We start from the raw sequence: 20,533 nt of genomic DNA on the forward strand, positions 1-20,533 counted from the left end.
TCCCACTTCTCTTGAACCGTGAAGCCCTCGGTCCACGCTGGGTTTCCATAGATAAAAGGGAACAAGATCACAAGGGCGGATGATGGGAGTTGTGGGGAAGGCTTCCCCCACCTTCCCAGGGCAGCCGCCCTCAGCCTCAGCCAAGGGCTGCCACACGGGAATGCCGAGCTGTGGCCAGATCTGCCAGTTTATCGACATTGTCCGCAGATTCAGACTTTCATGTGAAGTCTGGTTTTTTAATGTTGGCAACTAAGTCAGATTTTAAAATTCTATTTAAAAAAGAATAAACAGGTCAAATCCAGTGTGAGCACAGCTGGGGCCCCAAGATGAAGAGGTAGTCCAGGAAGCACCAACATCTCAGTACTGGGCAGAGAAAGCAGGAGCTGCCAGAGGGCAAGGACAGCCAGAGAACTGGGGGCCAGGTGGTCGGGCGGGGCAGCCGGCTCAGCCAGAGTGTTTCCAGAACCTGCCAACAGTGTCAACCAGGCAGATAAGGCCGAGGAGTCCCCATGGCATTTCGCAACAAGGTGATATTTGCCAGATCAGTTTAGCAGAGAGTTGGGGCCGCTGCCAGAGTTAGAGGAACAAGGGGGAGGTGGTGAGGATGTAGAAGGAGAGTGTAGACAAGAGAGTGCAGACAGCTCGGAGGAGGCTGGGCTGTGGTGGCCGGAGGACCACTAGCAGCCCTACACCTGTGCGCCCAGAAGGGTGACGGGAGGAAACTGGGAGGTGTCTGCCAAGGGAAGGTGGGTGAAGAAGGGGAAGCTCATACCGTGTTTCCCAAAAAATAGGACAGCCAGACCATCAGCTCTAATGCGTCTTTTGGAGCAAATATTAATATAAGGCCCAGTCTTAATTTTACTATAAGACCCTAAAATTAAGACTGGGCCTTATATTAATATTTGCTCCAAAAGACGCATTAGAGCTGATGGTCCGGCTAGGTCTTATTTTCAGGGAAACAGTAGAAGGGTGGATGTAAGGGGAAAGGAGGATGGAGAGCAGAGAGCTGGGGACTAAACCTCAGGAAAGAGGTGCTCACGTGGATGGAAGTAAAAACAAGCACGGGGTACCTGCTCCGAACGGCTGCCTCTGCTGGGACCCACAGAGCAATCACTTAAAGAGTATATGTCATTTAATCATGGAAACACACTTAACAGAGATGTCATTAAGTGCATATTTCAGATGAGGGACCTGGGGCTCAAAGAGAAAGTGACCTGGCCAGAGCCACCCAGCCAGAGTGGCCTGGGTCTGCTGCTTCAAGGCTGCAGTGCTCCCCACTGCGCCTCCTGGCTGCTCCCCCATCACAGAGCTGCAGGGATCACAGTGTTCCAAAGCTGGGGTGCGAGGCTGTGTGGGTGGAAGCCGTGGCGACTGGGAAATGTCCTTGTGTCAGGTAGGGGAAGCCATTAGCGCCCTTGGAGAGTGCAGCCTCCCCAGCTAAAGGGGCAGAGCCCATGGCAGGGGGCTGAGTGGGAACTGGAGAGGCAGTGTGTAAGAGGGGCTTTTTCCAGCTCAGAGCAGCTAGAGCTCATTCAAAGTCAGCAGGGAGAGAGGCGGTAGAGGGAGAGGAACTGAGTACAGAGAACAGGCAGGAACTGATGATTCTGTTGCTGCCTCCTCAGTGCCAGGCCCTGCGTGGCCTTGGAACACATACAAGGTACACACCACCCTGTGGACCCTTCCATGCAGCCCTGCTATGGGAAGGCAGCTGAGGCCAGCCCCATACAAGCAGGGAGCAGCCGGGAGGACTGAGTGGGCCTGAGTCCAAAGCCAACCAAGAGTGGAAGTAGGGCTCCTCCCCAGCTGGGGCATAACGGGGAGGTAGGGTTCCAGGGGCCCTGGTAGGACAAGAAGAAGCTCGCTGGGAGCCTGGGGAGGACTCAGGAAGTCAGGCCACCCCGGGGAGATCATGCAGTGGGGTAGCTACAGAGTGGTCAGGGAGCGCCCCGGGATGGGCCTGGGTCTCCTGCTCAGCCTGGGGGACTAGGTCAGCTCAGCTTTCACCCATTTCCCTTGCCACTGATAAAAATGACCGCTACTAGGTAGATGAAGAAGGACTCTTTCAGTGCAAGTGTAACTAGTTTAGCAGAAACAGGGAGAATTTATCTCATTTAACTGAGGTTAACGGCTTCAGATCTGGTGGGACCAGGTACTCTGGGTGTTACCAGCAGTCTGTCTGCTGTCTCCATCTCTGGGCACTGCTTTCCTAAGTGCTGGCTGTATTCTCAGGCGGCTCTCCCCATTATTGGGGAGACACCCCTCAACCAGCTCCAGACCCACATCCTGCCAGCTCAGCAGCCCCAGTAGAGGCTTTCTCAATGATTCCAGCAAAAGTCCCAGGGCTGCTGCCCATTGGGCTGACTTGGGTCATGTGTCCATCCCTGAAGCAGTCACTGGGTCTGACCGGTGGGCCTGGAACACAGGCTCCCCTCTGGAGCCTGTAGTGGAAAAATCAGCCGGAAGACAAGGGTAGGGCTTATGGAGGAGAGACCCTCGAGCTAGATCCAACAAGATCCGGGCCAGAACAGACTGCTTCCCATAAATCCCCTCAGAGACTGTCCCATGGTCCCCTCCCATGTGTCCCACCTCCTGCTCCTTCCTGGAACAGGTCGCTGCACACCCCGCCCCCCAAGCATGGGAAGCATTTTCCCATTATCTGGGCAGGTCACACCCCGGTGCCCCATCCATCCAGTCCTGTCCTATATAACCCTTTGTGCCTGCCACGTGGCCTGGAGGACATCCCTGTCACCTCAGTGCCATCGCCCAAGATGTGCCTCTTATGTAAGCTCTCTTAATAAACTCTTGATATAATGCTGGAGTTGTCAGCCTTTTTCTTCAGTCTCTCAGGCCTGGGAAGTTTTACATAACAGGGATGCCTGACCATGGACAGCCACTGCACTGGGCACTTTTCCTCCATGCCCAGGACTCCTGCACCCGGACTTTTCCTTAGACCCTACAGCTGTAACCTGAGGAACTACCTCTGACTAAATTGCAGGCCAGGCTAGCCCCTACATGTGGAAATGGGGGTGCTAGAAGGGGAAGTGGGAGAATAGGTGGTAGACTGACGTGATGTGGGACAGTCCTGGGTTCCCATCCAGACTTGCTACTCACCAACTGTGTGCCTCGGGGCCTCACTGCTCCTCTCTGAGCCTCAGCTTTCCTATCTGTAAAATAGTGATAACAGCCCACATCTCAATGGCATCTGCTATGTGCAGTTGCCATTTTAAGCACTTTCTAGATACTGTTTTAACATCCTCAAACAGACCCTATGAGGTAGGTACCATCATCATCATCCCCATTTTGTAGCTGGAAACGAGTAAGACAAAGAAGTTCAAGGAGTGAGTCTAAGGTCACACGGTTAGCAAGGTCCGTGGATTAGCAAGATCTGGGCAGCAATTGGCTTGTGAGGAGCAGAGCTTCTGTGGGAAAGTGGCCGGCCCAGTGCCAGGGCCCACACCTGCAAGGATGAGGGGGCATTTTTGAAGGTGTGCTTGGTATGAACTTGCAGAGTCAGGGTGAGGGCAGAGAAGGCTCCACCAGCCTGTGCTAAAAAATAGTCCTGAGGCCAATGTGTCATCCTCGAAGCCTTCCCTGAGATGTGTGGGGAGCACAGAATAGGAAGGTGGGTGTGGGGGGGAGGAGGGCCAGGCTGTGAAAAGGAAGGGAGGGGTTCTTATTTTCCAAGCTTCCATCCAGTCACTCACAACATGTTATCAAAGAGGAAACTCAGAGAAGGAAAGCATTTTAGCCCAGGTCACACAGCAAGTGACCAGCTTCAGAACTGAATTCTCCCTCTTTGTTGACTTTTGCACTCTGGGGACCCAGAAACCACTGGACCAGCCTCCCAGGGTGTTGTGGAGGCTCACTCTCTGGGGGTGGGGAGACCACTGTGTTAGTGGCTTAAAAGGTGTTCAGTGCTGAGAGTAATAGACACCAAGTCCTGGTGGGAGGACCGCCAAGTAAGCACCCAGCACCCACCCACCAAAGTGGGGTGTGTGGCTTTCAGGGCTAAAAGGAGGCAGGGTCACAGAGGAGGTAGTGATCAATGGTCACCCCACTCCCACAGGTCGAAGAAACAGGACTAAGACAGGACCATCGAATTTGGCAATTTAGGGGTCACTAGTGACCTTGGCCAGAGCAATTCCAAGAACAACGGAGACAGGGGGAGACAGATTACAGATATACAAATTACAGGATGAAGATGTGGAGGGAGAAGGGTGAGAAGACCAGAAGGGCTGGGCTCCAGGGCAGCCAAGCAGGCGACCCTCTTGGTTCCACTTACAAGGCCTCTCTGTACCATCTTTGTAATTTTTCTATGAATCTAAAACTATTCTAAAATGAGCTTATATAAAAATATAGATGGTAAAGAGGGCGTGGCTGGAAAGAGGCAGGAATTTGAGGGAGAGCATGCATGTGGGCTTCTGTGTTGTGGATGTGAAATCGAGCAAGCAGGAGGCTGGGAAGGGGGCCAGGGAGGGGAAGGTGGGAGGAATTCTGAGCTGGGACAAGTCAAAGGAAGCAGGAAGGGGCTGAGACCCAAGATCTCCCCTTCAGCCCTGTCATGGGATTTCCTCCCACCCCAGAATCCTAGTGACCTTGCCTGGGCCTTGCTCCAAGTGGGGGCTGTGGAGAAACTGCTAGGGCCAGGGGTCCATGGGCATAGTGGGCACAGGCAGGGGTCTGTGAACGCTTTTGAGTTTTAAGAGGGTTTTCTTACTCCAAAGCGCTGGGAACCACTGCTGGAGATCAACGCACACGCTACTCTCCTCCTCCTGTGGCCAACTCAGAACTCAGAGGCCCAGCTGAACCGTCTCCCAGATTAGACTAGGTAGTTAGCTCAGGTTCCATCACCTCCCTGGGAAGATGGGGGTGGCTTTGTAGGTGGTGCGAAAGGCTTCTGAGAGCTGGGGAGAGTTTCAGGGTCCCACCTCAGCAAGGAGCAGACGTGTTTCTGGAGGTGCTGGCAGTGGTGCCCACTCTCCTGCAGGGGACTCCTCTGAGGCCCTAGTGCTTTCTGTGCTCAGAGCTTTGGGGGAAAAAAGTGCCAGGAGGCTGGTCCTGGAGGAACCCTTCCCTGAGTCTACAGTTAGATGCTACTACTTGAAGGAAGTCCACTTGGGATCCTCTACGATGCCTGAGGCTTGCCAGTCAAGGCAAAGGAGTTCCTGGGCTGACCCCATCTGAGAGGGGCCAGGAGGCTGCTGGTAAAGAAGGGGGGCTCAGCCTAGGGGTGGTGGAAGAGGCTGGCGATACTGTGGTAATGAGCTTGGTTGGGGCTGGGGATGGTCAAGGAGGCAGGGATGTAGAGGTGCGGTTGGTTACTCGGATCAGAATGAGGACAGGATAGGCTGGACTGAGGAGGGTGCATCTAAGGATGGGGTGTGGGGAATGGGGGTGCATGCTAAGCATAGAGTTGGGAATGGGGCTGGAACTGGGGCTGGGAAAGAGATGGCAGTGGACAGTGGTAGGATGGACTGAATGGGCCTTTCCGAGGTGAGGCTGGGCGGCAGATGGGCCAGGGGTGGCTGATCTGTGAATTGGGTTGGGACTGGGGGTTTGGATGGATCAGGGATGGGGGTGAGACCAGGATGGAGATAATTAAGCACCAAATGGGACTGGGCCGGATTGGAATGAAGTGGATTTGGGATTGGGACTGGGAGCTGATTAGGAGAAGAATCAGCTGGGGACGGGGATGGTTGGAGCTGGGGAAGAGGGTGAGTACCTTAGGCTGGGAACACGGTGAGGGTTTGGGACGCGGGTGCGATGGGCCTCGGGAGAGGAGGGGCAGGTTGGCCCGGGTGCGGACGCAGAGGCGGTGGGTGAGGGGCGGGGGGCGCCTGGGGCAGGCCGGGAAGGGGGGGCTGGCCTCCCCCTGGGCTGGGCCCGGGCGGCGCTAGGACCGAGCGCGGAGGGACGAGCCGGGCGGAGCCAGCGCCCCCCGCCCCCCGCCGGCCGGCTCCCCTCCCCCGGCCGCTGGCTCGCTCGGCTCTCAACGCTGCAGAGGCTCCGAGGCGGCGGCGGCGGTGACTCCCTCGTTCCCTCCCTCTTCTGTCCGTCCGTCCGTGCGTCTGTCCGTTCGGCCTGGGTCCGGCCCGCAGTATGGCCGGCGTCAGCTTCAGCGGCCACCGCCTGGAGCTGCTGGCGGCGTACGAGGAGGTGATCCGGGAGGAGAGCGCGGCGGACTGGTGAGCCCCCGCCCCCGCCCCCCGGCCCCTTTGTCCCCGCGCCGCCGCCGCCGCCGCCGCGCCTTTGTTTCCACCCGGCCCGCCGCACGGCTGCAGGGAAGGGAGGGGGCGACCCCGAAATGGTGGAGCGGCCTGGGAGGGCCGGGAGGGGCTGCCTTTGTGCGCGCCGGGGAGGGGCCGGGCGGGGTGCTGCGCCCCGAGGCCGGCCCAGGCGCGCGGTATGAGCGGTGGCCAGACGCGGGTCGGAGAGACGCAGGATCTGGACGTGTGGCCCGGGGCCACATGGTCCTGCAGGAGCCCATCCCCCGTCCTCTCCCCCGCCGGGGCTCAGGGGACAGGTGTGCACCGGGCGGCCAAGGGCACCTTCGCTACCTTCTAGCGGGCGCGGACCGGGCGGTGACGGGGCGGGGACCCAGCTAGCGGAGCCAGCTCAGCCTGCCTGGCCCAGCCCCGCCGGCCGGCCACAGCACAAAGGAACGCTAGGGCGGGGGAGGAGCAGAGCGGGCTGGGGGCCGAGGCGCCCCGCCCACCGGGGGGGCCTCTCGGAGTTGGGGTGTGATGGAAAGACGTTCATTGCACATGGCAACCGTGCAGTGACTCCTGTTCCTCTCAGTGGTCGTGGAGGAGACGGAGATAAATGGGATTGTAGGTACTGGGCAGCTGGGCTGGGAGATGCCAAGGGGGCCAGCTGGGGACCCTGGGAGGAAGCCCTCAGGCGCACACGCGTGGAGGGAGCCCCTAGAGAGGGATGAGGGCTGAGTAGATCCACTGAGCCCCCAGCCTCATCGCACAGTGGCAAGGGGCTCTCGGCTTCCTGGTGGGGGAGGAGCTGGGCTGCCCTCTTCCCCCTCCCCAGCTGTTGTCTCCCCAAGCTCTGGGAGGGGTGGACCACCTGCTCTGAGGCTGGTGTCCCCAGGGTGGTAGGAAAGCCAAGGGGTTCCACACTGCCCCATTCAGGAATCATCCCCCCAAAAGACTCTTCTCTTGGGGCAGGTACCCATTCTGTTCCCAGGCCTCTTCTCCCCTTGGCAGGCAGGAAACTGAGGTACAGTGTGAGGGCAGGCCTGAGGGACCTCACTTGAGCTGGCCTTACCCTCACCCTGGGAAGGCATTTGGGAAGGGACACTGACCTGGGGGCTGGAGGAGGGGACAAGTGGTGAGGTGTCCATGCCACGGTACTGCAGCACTGGCGGGCAGCCAGTCCTGGAGGGATGGACGCGGGAGACAAGCTCATGTCCTGCAGGTCAGTCACAGGAGAGGCCAGCACAGGCGAAGTGGGCAGGCGGCCCACCCATTGTCCCAGCCCTGCCCCTGGGGGCTGAGATCATGGGAGAAGTCCAGGGCAAGTGGCTGCCTTGGCCTAGTGGAGGAGCTGGCCTCGAGACCCGATGGGCCCTGCCTGAAGAGGGGCAGGGTCCATCATAGAATGCCCCCCTCACCCTCAGTCTGGGGATACTGTCTATCACCACCCCATCGGGCCTAACCCCCCAAAAGCAGAGCTCTGGAGGCCCAGTGCGGGTCCACACAACCACTGCTGGCCCACGTCCTCCTCAGCAGAGGGCTGGGCTCCCACCACGCAGCAGCATCCATGTGGCCAGAGTGAGTTATTCATCACTGGCGTGCGTCACCCCATCTGGGTGTGTGTGAGGCACACACAGATTCACACAGCCTCGCACATGCACACACGTATTCACTCTCAGTGGCCTAGGTAGCATTTTGTAAAAAGGGTGTGAGGATCATGTCCTGCTGCCAGCTCCGAGCCAGGGGTGCAGTGGGGTCTCAGGACTCAGGCACAGACCCGACACTAAGTCTAGAGGAGGATGTCTTGGGTAAAATTGCTGCCTGAGCAAAGGAGGCTTATCATTGCCCTCCCTTATCTTGCCTCTGAGTGGGGCTGGGGAGCAGGAGGGGAGTGGTCACTCCTGTGGCAGGGCATCTGAAATGGACCACTGTCCAGGTGGGAGCAGGGGACCCCAGGAAGTTAGGTTGTGTAGTGGGAAGAGCCAGTGTTGCCCTGGATGTGACAGACTCACTATGTGACCACACACAAGTGCCTGCTCTTCTCGTGTTCTTGAAAACAAGGAGACTCAACCATATCGGGACCTCCAGGGCCCATCTGGCTCTGACATCCTGAGAGTGTGATTGTCCTGAGGGGTCCACCTGCCCTCAGCCTCCCACGTTAGCTGACTCCAGCATCTCCTTGGAGCTCCAGCTCCCAACTCACCTCAGTCCAGTTTCTCTGGCCTAGATGGTTTTTCAGTGTTAGTGCCAGTATCTCAGGTACCTACTGGTGCCACTGTGGGCTGGACCCTGGACCCAGAGAGTGAAGTATGTTGATTGACTGAGTCAGACATCCTGCCTCCGCGAAGCTTAGGTCTGAGGCAGTGTCTGTCTCCAGGGCTTAGAGCTGGTGAGACATGTAGATTCCTGGTTCCCCCCACTCTGACTTCCTGCGGTTTCACCAGCTCCCACTGTCCAGGCCCAGGCCAAAGCCGGCTCTGCGGTATTTGAGAAGCACTTGTTCAGTGAGATCTGCGGCAGGCTTAGATGCCTTTTTCCATCCCTGCTGGGGTGTGATAATGCCTGAGGAGGTGCACCTCAGGACAGGGCACAGCTTCCTAGGGAGCTGGCATTGGGGCCCCGAGGGATTTCTGCCAGGGGTGGGCATGTGGTAGAGAAACTGGTCTGGTCTTTTTGTGACAGGAATCACATATGCAAAGGCTCGAGGGTGGGAAATACCCAGAACTGTGTTTGGCATCCGCGAGCCGTCTAGTGTGACCCCAGTGTGTGGTGTGGACACAGAAGGTCTAGCTGGAAAGGCAGGCAGGTGGGGCTCAGGGTTGAAGGCCTGCTGAAGGCTTTGAACTTAGCTATGGTTTCTGTCAGGTCAGTGGCTGGAGCTGAAAGGTGGCTGGAAGTGGGCAGGCAAGAGTTGAGGATGGAAGGGGCAGTACATGTGTAGCAAGGGCACTCAGAACTTCTGGGAGGCTAATAGTCACCCCTGGGAGGTGTGTGTGTCTGGGAACCAGGGTCTCAGAGTTCTGCCTCAGTTTCTCATTTTTGGAATGGGAAGGGGCAGACTTTGCTTCTCTGAGGGCCCTTTGTTCCCAGTGACGGGTTAGGGCAGCCGGACAGGTGGTGGGACAGCTGTGCTGGGAAGCAGCTGCCAGCACTGGGGCCCAGGCGACAGTTGGAGCAGGAGCTCTGGGCCTCACAGCCCACCTGTGTCCCTTTCCGGAGGGAGGGGTCCTGGAAAGTGTGTGTGTGTGTGTCCTCCCTCTTCCCTCCCTCCTTCCCTCTCTCCCTCCCTCCTTCATTTCCTCATCATACCTTCACTTTCCTCCTTTCTCTTCTCTTCCTTTCTCCTCTCTCTGACTCCCTCCGTCCCTTTCTCTTCTCCATCTCCTTTGTGCTCCCACCTGCCCTCCTCTAAGCCCCCAGCCTCCTGCCTTGGCAGTAGGAAAAGGGAAGCTTGGGGAAGGGGCTGAGCCCTCTGGAGCCTCCTCAACAGGGCCCTTCTTTCTTGCTCCAGGTCTGTCCTCCTAGGGGGTCCTTGGGAGCAGACATCTCTGCCTTCCCATCTGTGAAATGGATGCTGTGCCACTGCTGCCTGGCGAGAAAAAAATCTAGGGAGGAGGAAGGCTCCTAGGTCAGTTTTCTGGTGATGCTAAGGCAGAAGGAAAGGCCAGCAGTCCCAGGAGGCCAGGGCCTCAGCTAGGACAGAGGTGGCTTAGGAGCTAGAAGGCCAGAAGTGTGTGGTCACCCAGGGGCCAGAGTCTGGGCAAGAGTGAGTGGGTGACCTCATCCCCATTTCAGAGAGGAGGAGATTGAGACCCAGGGCGGATCCCTGGGGTCCTTTGTGTTCAGGAGATTGAGGTTGGGATGGGCCAGTCATGTGCCAGTTGCTGAGTTGCCATGGTTACCAGGGGATGCCCTGAGCAGAGTGAGCACCAGGTTCTCTCCTCCCCCTCCCTTGCTGTGGTGGGGAGGGGCAGTGGGTACTGAGGCAGCGCCAGGTAGGTTCCTGGCAACAGCCAATGGGGATGAGGAACGTGGTAGCCAGGGAACAGTAACCAAGGAACCGTTGCCTTGGAATCTCCATCTCACACCCGCTTGCTGGATTGTAGGCTGCCAGGGCCAGGGCTCTGAGGACACGACACATGGGCAGTGATTTCTAAGCCCCCATTGCTTATTCCCCACCTAACCCAGGCCCCCTTCCCCCTCCAGTTGTCAGTCGGAGAGTGCTCAGCCAGAACCCTGTCCTGTTTTGCCCCCTCTGTGTCCCTCCTCCTCCTCCTCCTCCTCCTCTGTAGAGTCATCCCCACCCCAAATTGGCGCCTGGGCCCTGACGGTTCTGAGCTACCCCTCCCTCTCCCCAGGGCTCTGTACACATATGAGGATGGCTCAGATGACCTCAAGCTTGCAGCGTCAGGAGGTAAGAATTCCAGCCATTCCTTCGCCTTCCTCTCCCGCCCCCTCCTCCTGTTTTCTTCCCCACCCGCCTGGCTCCAGGCCATCTTCTCTCGCCTGCATCTATCAGACCCACACTTATCTGGCAGGGGTCCTTCTTGGTCATCCCTAAGATTCCCCGGGGTTGGGGAGGGAGGGAGCCTTGTTTCCTGTTGGATTATGAGAAGACAGCCTTAGAGAGGAACAGTGACTTGCCCAAAGTCACACGGGGGTAGGGGTTCTAGCAGGGATGGCCCAGACCAGCCCCACTTTCTCCTGAGCCTGAAGTCTTTATTTTACCTCACTGGGCACTAGTACCTCCTGAGACATGAGGATGTGTGAAGTGAGACATGAGGATGTGTGAAGAACAAGCAGTTTCTCAGTCCTATCCCAAGTCAGGCCCTGGGGGATTTAATGGCAAAGCTAGTGCCTGCACCCCACTCTCACACCAACAGAACTCCAGGTCCCTGGGGGTGCCTGCAGACCCATAAGGGGAGTCTTTCCTGTGGGTTCCAGGGCCTTTGTAGGGTAAGGGGTCAGGAGACAGGAGTCCTGACACCCTCCTGATTCCCCTAGATGGGGGCTTGCAGGAGCTCTCGGGCCACTTTGAGAACCAGAAGGTGATGTACGGCTTCTGCAGCGTCAAGGACTCCCAGGCTGCTCTGCCAAAATACGTGCTCATCAACTGGGTATGCAGCTGTGGGCAGGGAAGGGAGCTGAGGCCCCAGAGCAGTCACTCTCCACCCTGCTCCACCCACTGACAACACTGCAGAGAACCCCACTAGACCCCTGGGAAGGGAGCTGGGGGCCTCAGGCTGCTGTCCCCCCCCCCGTCCTTTCCCAACAGCCTCTTTGTTGGGTACATTGCAGGTCGGTGAAGATGTGCCTGATGCCCGCAAATGTGCTTGTGCCAGCCACGTGGCTAAGGTGGCTGAGTTCTTCCAGGTGCGAGTGGGGCCGGGGCTGGTCAGGGCGGCACCAGCCACCTAGGGCAGGGTCAGTATGCAGGTGGTGGTAACAGGAAGGAGACATGCTGCCTCAACACACCTTCTTGCTGCAGGGTGTCGACGTGATCGTGAACGCCAGCAGCGTGGAAGACATAGATGCGGGCGCCATCGGGCAGCGGCTCTCCAACGGGCTGGCACGGCTCTCCAGCCCGGTGCTGCACCGACTGCGGCTGCGCGAGGATGAGAACGCTGAGCCGGTGGTCAGTGTGTGCCTGGGGCCAGCTGGTCTTGCCCAGGGCTCCGCCTGCCCCCACCCTCTCAGTCTTTAGACTTGCTCTCTGAGCTCATGCCACGCCATTTGGTTCTGCAGGGCACCACCTACCAGAAAACTGATGCAGCTGTGGAAATGAAGCGGATTAACCGCGAGCAGTTCTGGGAGCAGGCCAAGGTGTGGCCCCAGACCCCAGCCTACAGGCCTAGCTGACCCAACCCCACGGGCGGCTCTGGGCCTCTCCCCAGGTCCTTCCTTCAATAGTGTGTCCCATTCCACGCACTCCCCCAGCTGAAGGCGAGACTTACTCCTGGCGGGCTCACCCTATTTCCCAGAACCAGTACCTCCCCAGCCCTGGGTTGGGGTGGGCAGGAGGAGCAGGGGGCCCCAGGCTCAGGGCCTACACTGCCTTGGCACGGGTGGTTGCAGAAGGAGGAAGAGCTAAGGAAGGAGGAGGAGAGGAAGAAGGCCCTGGATGAGAGACTCAGGTTTGAGCAAGAGCGGATGGAGCAGGAGCGGCAGGAGCAGGAGGAGCGGGAGCGGCGCTACAGAGAGCGGGAACAGCAGATTGAGGAGCACAGGTGGGCCAGCACCGCCCCACCGCAGGCCGCGCCCAGGCCAGCAGGACCGCTTGGGCCCGTCCTAAGGGCTGCACGCCGGCTTATCTTTGCAGGAGGAAACAGCAGACTTTAGAAGCTGAAGAGGCCACGAGGCGGTTGAAGGAGCAGTCCATCTTTGTAAGTTCTTAGCCAGGGCTCTCAGTCTCCTGGTCGGGGAAATGAGGATGGGCTTTGTGTTCCTGGGCTTTGTGGGAAGATCAGTGGCTTGAGGACAGTGCTGGGCATTCTGGGTACCGTTGCATGGAGTGTGATGGAGGGTTAGGCCTGCCACTCAGTCACGTGGGGTCTGACCCCTGACTGTGGAAAGAGACCTCCTTGGAGAAGCTTATACTTTAGACAAAGAAAAATCTATCTTCATCCAGATCCTCGCTGACCAGGCTCCCTTGTCCCCTCCCAGCAGGGCCTGAGTGGCTCAGTATGGATTAGACATGCTTCCTGCACTTAGGGGGCTCAAGAACTGGTCCTTTTAACCCAGTGCTGCAGTCACACAAATGAACCTGGCTGGTGCTCTGAGCATCTAATACACAGTGTGTGTAGTGTCTCCTTCAGAGCAGACCCTTGTTCCAGGGGTGCTGTTGGAACCTCCAAACATTGGAGTGTCCCACAGGACCTGTGGATTAGCCCTTAAAAATCATGTTTTGAATGGAATTTTGAGCATGGTACAGTTTAGGACAGGAGGTGGGTGATACTCAGGGCCACACCCACAGGACGCCGGGAGGGAGGGGGCAGGACACCCTGCCGACACTGGCATTAAGTGGCTATCATAGGTGCCTCCAGTCACATCAGCTCCTGGACAGATGAAGATGCTGTGCGTTTGGTAAGCTCCAGCCACAGTTATTCATTCAACAAACCCCAGCCACCACCTGCCATGTGACAGGTGTTAGAAACATGGTGAAGAATAAGATGGGCAAGGCCTTTTTTAAATTAATTGATGAGTTTATTTTTAATTGTGGCAAAATACACATGACGTGTACCATCTTAGCCATTTTTAAATGTACACTTCAGTGGCATTAAGTATGTTCACATTGTTGTACAAACATCACCACTGTTTATCTCCAGAATTATTTTCATTTTCCCATGCTGAAATTCTGTACTCATTAAACACTAACTCCCCATTCTCCTCTCCCCAAGCCACTGGCAACTGCCAGTCTACTTTCTATCTCATGAATTGTACTCCTCTAGGTATCTCATATGGCTGGAATCATACAGAATTTTTCATTTGGTCACTGGCTTATTTCACTCAGCATAATGTCGTCAAGGTTCATCCTGTGTCAGCATGTCCTTTGTAAGGCTAATAATTTTCCATTGTATCTATATACCACATCTTGTTTATCCATTCAGAGTAAGGGCTTTTTGAAAAAGCTTTTTATGGGAAATTTCACACACACACATGCACACAAAGTAGAAAAGATATATAGTGAACCCCCTGAACTGATGGCTTATCTGCACCAATGATCAACACTGCAGGCAAAGTCTTAAGGAATTTAAACCATTATTTTATAGTCCCATCTGGCCCTTTTAAGTGTGGCTCATGTGACAGTGATAGTGGATGTTCTAGCAAGTCCGTGTGATGGCCTTACAAGTAGGTTCAGGTTCTCTAAGTGAGAAACTTTGGAATTTAGAACTATAAAATGCTATCTCTTAGCTTAAGGAGATGTTCTGCTTTCTCTCCCCTAAGAACTGCATTCCTTGTCCGAGTCCCTTTTATGTCTGGGCTGCCAGGGAGCTCCCACGTATTTGCAGATGTTCAGGTACAGCAGTTCTGTATACCCGTATGGTTAGTGTATTGATCTCTCTCCTACCCACAGTTTCAGTGTTTTTGACCTCGTTGGTAGTTAAAGCTTTTGTGGTATGTTGCCTCTGGTCTGTTTTCCGAATAAGGCAGAGGAACCTCAGGTGGTTATACTAGGCACAGGCAGAGTATCCACAAAGGCTGGTGGGGTGTACATCTGTGAGAAGGCAAGGAGCCTGACTGGAGCCCAGTGGGCTGAGAAGCAGGAGAAATTTGGGAAGAGAGAGCAAGGTCACAGGAATTTAGACTTAATTCTGGAAGACACGAAGTTGTGGTTGTAGTGACAACCTTCTTTAGGGTGGATACTTTGAAGGGTCATTCTCCTAATGCACCCTGACAGAAAAGTTCTCAGTTCTAGGTTATGTGCTCAAAAACAAAGGAGCCCTGTTACTTCACCACCGTACCTGCAGCTTTTTCTCCTCCCCTCAGTCCCTCCTGTCTCATTTGCCACAGGAGCAGTAGGGGACACTGATTAAGAGGCTTTTGGTGTAGTAGTGAGTCCAACGGAGCAAACTTGTATCAACTCATCCTGTGCTGGCCGCTCACATACAGACCTGAGTTCTCATCTCTGTGTCACCCACAGAGAGGGGGGAGATGATCCCAGAAACAGGAAATTTCTCAGTATAATCTGGTGTGTGCCTGGAACACCTTGTGGGGACTCAGAGAAGGAAACGACCTGAATGGGCCAGGGACCTCTTCCCCAGGAGGCAGTACACAAACTGAGGCTGGAAGCAGGAAGAGTTGAAGATAGGGTGGGGCTGGGGCATTTGGGGAAGGAAAGAGAGTCATCAACCATGCCAAGTGGAATGGCATACACGTTCCAGGAACGGCAACTATGTCATGCTGCTGATTATGTCTACACCTCACCGAGTGTGGGTGGGTCAAGGTGGGAGGGGGGTGTTGGGAGAGGTAACAGGCGAGGTCAGGCAGCGGCAGGGGAATGTGGACCAAGCCAGGGGCCTGACCTGCCTGTACTCCTGGGGTTGCAATCTCAAAACAGCAAGTGAAGTGAGCAGGTGAAGGGCAGTAGGGAGTGGTGGAGACTGTGACAAACTGGATAGATTACACCTGGTGTGAGGTTGGCTGCAGCATATCTCTGGTCAATGGCTGCCTTGGGGCTTATGGGCCAGTGTTGCCAGGACTTCTGGCATTTTAAGAGAAATTGGAGATCCCGATTTCAGTATGAAATTTCCCAATTCTTAAGTGGAGGCAACTAATTAACATGTTTTAAAAACATACAGTGGTACCTCGGTTTTCTAACGTAATCGTTCCGGAAGACCGTTCGAATTCTGAAACGTTCGAAAACCGAGGCATGGTTCCCCATAGAAAGTAATGCCAAATGGATTAATCCGTTCCAGACCTTTAAAGTCAACCCCTAAAACTGCAAATTTAGCATTAATTTTACTATCTAATGATACCATAGATCCATAAAATTTACAGCGTTCGTAAACCAAAATGTTCGTCAACGGAGACGTTTGAAAACCGAGGTACCACTGTACTGGCAAAACAGAAGCCATGTGTGTGCCATATTCAACCAGCTCTCACTGTGGCTCATGAGAAAGCCCTGAGGGATTTTAAGCTAGGAAAAATCATAGTCTAATCTGGATTTTGGAAGGTCCTTTCAGGGCGTATAGAGAAGAAATTAGGGGAAGAAAGCACAGAGGCAGGGGACTAACGAGGAAGCCACGGTCATGATGCCGAGATCCAGGCAGCAGTGACGGGAGCGCAGTTGGCTGGGTGCTGGGGTAGGAGGTTCAAGAAGAGTTGGTTACAAAGCAGGGAGCACTCCTGGGTGGCCTTGGGTGCCTGGTTGGATGGGGTGAAGGAGCAGGCAGAGCTGAGCTAGGTGCCCAGGCACTTGTTCAGGCTAGAGAAGAGGTAGCTGAGAGCCTTGTGGATGGAGAGAAGGAGGTGTGTGACTGGGTGGTGAAGGGAGCCGATGTGCCACATCCAAGCCTTTTCCTGCCAGATCATGGAGGAAATATGGGCCTATAAGAAGGCCAGAGCTGCTGGTGGAGTGGCCCAGGAACTGTACCTTTGGTTTTCAGGGTGACCAGCAGGATGAAGAGGAAGAGACCCAGATGAAGAAGTCAGAATCGGAGGTAGAGGTGAGAGCTAGTGGAACAGGGTAGGTGAAGCCAGCAGGGGCTGCCTCAGTGGGGCCCAGCCTGGCCCTGACTCTTTCCTTGTGCCTCCAGGAGGCAGCGGCCATTATTGCCCAGCGGCCTGACAACCCACGGGAATTCTTCAAGCAGCAGGAACGGGTCGCATCGGCCTCTGCAGGCAGCTGCGATGTGCCCTCTCCCTTCAACCACCGACCAGGTAGTCCCAGGTCCCATCCCCACCTAACCCCCACTCCTCAGGTTTTGGCCTTGAGTCTTTTCGGCGCCCTTTCTTGGAAGGGAAGCCTTGCCCAAGGACCTATGGAGACCGCAAGGTTGTTCATCAAGTGTGCTTCCATCCACTGCCTCCCAGGTGGCAGGACTGAGAAGGCTGGGGTTCGGGGAGGTCGATGTTGGGCCTTGGCTGAGCAGTGGGCCCGGCTACAGGCCATCTGGACAGCTTTGGCATGGGCGAAGGCGCCCCCTAGCTGTGGGGAGTGGAGTGGCCCTGCTGGGGTTGAACCAAGCCCTGCCTGAGGGCTGTGATGCATGTGGGGTGAGCTGGCTCTGGAGCCTGCACCCATTTTCCCTGTCGGGATTCTCCTTGCAGCTTCTGCCTCCCCCAAAGCACCCTTTTGCTGGCCTGAGTGTTTGCCCGTGTGTGTGCTTGGCCTGTGTTGGGGCTCTATGGTTGGGACAGGCTGTCCCGGGGTGTGTGCTGCACAGAGGCTGGCTGTGTGGGGCAGGCTCCTTGCTGTGCGTGGCTGTTGCTGGTGGGAGTCCTGACAGCTTGAAGCTATAGCCCAGCTTGGCTGAATGTGCACCCTGGCAAAAGGCAGCTTGGACATCCAGGGCCAGCCCCGGGCGCGGGTGAGGCCTTGGGGCCAGGGTGGGGGAGACTGACCCTCTCTTGTCCTCTGTCTCTCTCTCTCTCTCTCTTTCTGTCTGTCTCTCTTGGCAGGTCGTCCGTACTGCCCTTTCATAAAGGCATCGGACAGTGGGCCTTCCTCCTCCTCCTCTTCCTCTTCCTCCCCTCCACGGACTCCCTTTCCCTATATCACCTGTCACCGCACCCCAAACCTCTCTTCCTCCCTCCCATGTAGGTAGCAGCCCCAGGCCTCGGCAGGGGGGTAAGGAGGGCCCCCGCTTCCCAGCAGCCCCCCGCCCTCACTCCCCCAGCCTGATCACTGATCTCTGGTGTTTGTCCCCAGGGCAGGTACTGCCTGCCTCTTTTCCCTGGCCCTGAAGGGGCATTGGCCTGGCTTACAGGTCTGGAGTTGTGGTCTGGCCCCTGGGGGGCCTGGGGAGCTCCCAGCCCCCATCCAGACTCCAGAGAAAAGGTGCTGGCCAGGCCCCAAGGTGGACGATCCTGGTCCCACCTGGCTCCTTGGCCCTCACTGACCAGCTTCGGGGTTTGTTCCACAGGCAGCCACCTGGACAGCCACCGGAGGATGGCACCCACCCCCATCCCCACTCGGAGCCCATCTGACTCCAGCACGGCCTCCACCCCTGTTTCTGAGCAGATTGAGCGGGCTCTGGATGAGGTTACGTCCTCGCAGCCTCCACCATTGCCACCACCACCTCCACCAGCCCAAGGTAAGTGAGGGGCCCTAGCTGCCCCAGGCCTCTTACCAGTCCCTGTGCTGGAAACCCCACGTGGCCATGGTAACAACTCCCCAGGGATCTGAGCCACCCATCACCCAGACTGCACTACCCTGGAAGTGGCAGTCAGACCTGTCCTCTGAGCCTCAGTGTGTGTCTCTCCCTGGTGTGGGGATCGGGCCTTCCTCCCAGGGCTGCTGAGCAGCTTAAAAACAGTAGGTAAAGAGGCAGCAGGGCCCACTGGGTGCTGGAGGGAGCGTGGAGCATTTAGTGGAGGTCTTCTTTCCGGAATGTCATTTACTCCTCAGTGGGTGGGCCGGGTAGGTAGGGTGGCTGCCCAGGGCCTACATCCTTCCCTGAGGGAGCTGGTCACATCTGTCTCCTCCATTTGTGCTGTAACAGAGACCCAGGAGCCTGGCCCTGGCCTGGATAGCGAAGAGACCAGTAAGGAGGCCAGAATTGCAGCCCCTCAGGCCTGGGCTGGCCCCGTGGAGGAGCCTCCTCAGGCACAGGAGCCTCCCCGGGGGCAAGGCAGCCCCACAGAGGACTTGATATTCATGGTGGCTCCAGAACAGGCTGTCCTGGCTGCCCCTTTGGAGCCTGCCATAGCTGACACCGCTGTAGCAGACACCCTGGCTGCTGCTGCCACTGAAACCGACATTGCTGCTGCTGACACCGCTGTTGCCAACACTGTCACCTCAGCCAGCCTCATTGACCTATGGCCTGGCAACGGGGAAGGGGCCTCCGCACCCCAGGCTGAGCCTAGAGCCCCCACACCACCTTCGGGTGCTGAGGTCACTCTGGTGGAGATGCCCCTGTTGGATGAGGTGGCTCAGGAGCCACTGCCGCCAGCAGGTGAAGGCTGTGCCAGTCTCCTCAATTTTGATGAGCTGCCTGAGCCGCCAGCCACCTTCTGTGACCCAGAGGAGGCAGTAAAAGGGGAGCCCCTGGCCGCCCCCCAGGCCCCAGTTCTACCCTCTGCTCTAGAGGAGCTGGATCAAGAGCCGGAGCTGGAACCCGAGCCTGAGCCACACCTGCTGACCAATGGCGAGACCACCCAGAAGGAGGGGACCCAGGTGGGGCAGGACAGCCTGGTGGGAGGGGTGGGAGTCAGGACTTGAGCAGGGGACTAACCCTGCATTTTCAGGCTTGCAGCAGTGACCCCCTTTCTCTGTGATCCACATTATTGGGGGGAAGCTCCATTCCATTCCCCATCCCTGGGCCAGCTCTGCTTTTGTTCCCAGGGTAGGCATTTGTTTCCCTGGCAACCAGTGATTCCATCCCTGGTTGCCAGGGAAACGGGCTCAGGCCTGGTAGGTCAGCTCAAGTCTTGCTGGGTTGGACCCAGTGACCCGGTGCTTTCCTCCTACAGGCCAGTGAGGGGTACTTCAGCCAATCACAGGAGGAGGAGTTCGCCCAATCAGAAGAGCTGTGTGCGAAGGCTCCGCCTCCTGTGTTCTACAACAAGCCTCCAGGTAGCACTGGGATGATGGGGTGGAATTAGGGTAGGGGTGCTGGGTTCAAGTGTGGACAGGCACCCCCAGACGCCTACATATCTGGCATAGCTCCCAGGGGTTGGAAGACATGGCCGTGGGTCTGCTGTCTTAATCTACTAACTCCTCTTCCTTCCCAACACCATAGAAATCGACATCACCTGCTGGGATGCAGACCCAGTCCCAGAAGAGGAGGAGGGCTTCGAGGGTGGAGATTAGCAGTGGCGCCTGCCCTCAGGCTGCCCTTGCCAAGGCCACCCACCCACGCCAGCCTCTGGCCAGATGGCCTGCCGCGCCTGCACTGGAAGCAGCTCCGCCTGGCACCCATTCCGGATTCCGGCTGGGAACTTGGCCGCTTCCCTACCCACAGGGCCTGACTTTTACAGCTTTTCTCTCCCTTTTTTTTAAAAGTTGATAGGAGACTTGTACAGTTGACTGGTTTTTCTCCCGTTGGTAGTTGAGACGCTGTTGCAAATTATACCCCCTCCCTGCCCGGTCCAGATTGTAGCGCTTAGTCCTCCCTGCTCACTCAGCTGGCCGGGGTGGAGGCCTCACCCTGCTTGGGGCCTGGCATCGGGGGGATCTCTGGTGGGAAAATGTCCCCCCACCTCTTTTCCTAGTTTTATGTTTCTTGGAAAAATATCACTTTGTATTCTTTGTCCAGGGCTTCAGATATTTTGCACGAATTTGAAAACATGGCAATAAATGGCTCGTGGGCTCTGGCTCCCTGGGACCCCCTCCCCGCCCTTCTCTTGACCCCTTCCCCACCCGGCCCAAAGGAAGTAGCAGGCCCAGCTGGGGCCCCTCAGCTTCCCAGCCCTTTCCTGCTCGCCTCCTGCTGGGCGGGTCCCAGGCTGGAGGCCTTAGGCGCGATTCAGGACAGAGCTATGGGTGGGGCCAGGGGCTTTGGTGGCCCCGCCCCAACTACTCCCTCTTTGCTTGGGTTCCTTTTTCACATTCAGTAACTGTTTTTTGGAAAGCACAAACTTATGTAACGGGTCGTGCTCATGTCTGTTAATAAAGAAATCCAGATCCCTTCGGGCCTGCTGCTCCGGGCCTCCAGGGGCGGATC

The 20,533-nt window shown here is 56.9% G+C and overlaps 1 protein-coding gene across 3 annotated transcripts; it reads left to right on the forward strand.

The window, feature by feature from the left end:
• The first annotated feature begins 5,935 nt into the window (after positions 1–5,935).
• DBN1 (drebrin 1) lies at positions 5,936–20,496 on the forward strand. 3 transcript variants are annotated; one of them, XM_033096866.1, is made up of 15 exons: positions 5,936–6,185; positions 10,565–10,620; positions 11,211–11,323; positions 11,505–11,579; positions 11,695–11,841; positions 11,952–12,029; positions 12,282–12,433; positions 12,526–12,589; positions 16,313–16,372; positions 16,463–16,586; positions 17,328–17,465; positions 17,792–17,962; positions 18,371–19,044; positions 19,341–19,443; positions 19,610–20,496. In XM_033096866.1, exons 1-15 carry the CDS (start codon positions 6,100–6,102, stop codon positions 19,678–19,680), a joined length of 2,112 nt encoding a protein of 703 aa, XP_032952757.1. In that variant the 5' UTR covers positions 5,936–6,099; the 3' UTR covers positions 19,681–20,496. The 3 variants fall into 3 exon arrangements, with proteins under 3 accessions (XP_032952757.1, XP_032952759.1, XP_032952758.1); XM_033096867.1 differs by lacking the exon at positions 5,936–6,185 and adding an exon at positions 6,766–6,830; XM_033096868.1 differs by lacking the exon at positions 17,328–17,465 and having other exon boundaries at positions 19,610–20,185.
• The last annotated feature ends 37 nt before the right edge of the window (positions 20,497–20,533 follow it).

Source organism: Rhinolophus ferrumequinum, chromosome 24 (genome assembly GCF_004115265.2).
Source record: "Rhinolophus ferrumequinum isolate MPI-CBG mRhiFer1 chromosome 24, mRhiFer1_v1.p, whole genome shotgun sequence".
NCBI lineage: Eukaryota > Metazoa > Chordata > Mammalia > Chiroptera > Rhinolophidae > Rhinolophus > Rhinolophus ferrumequinum.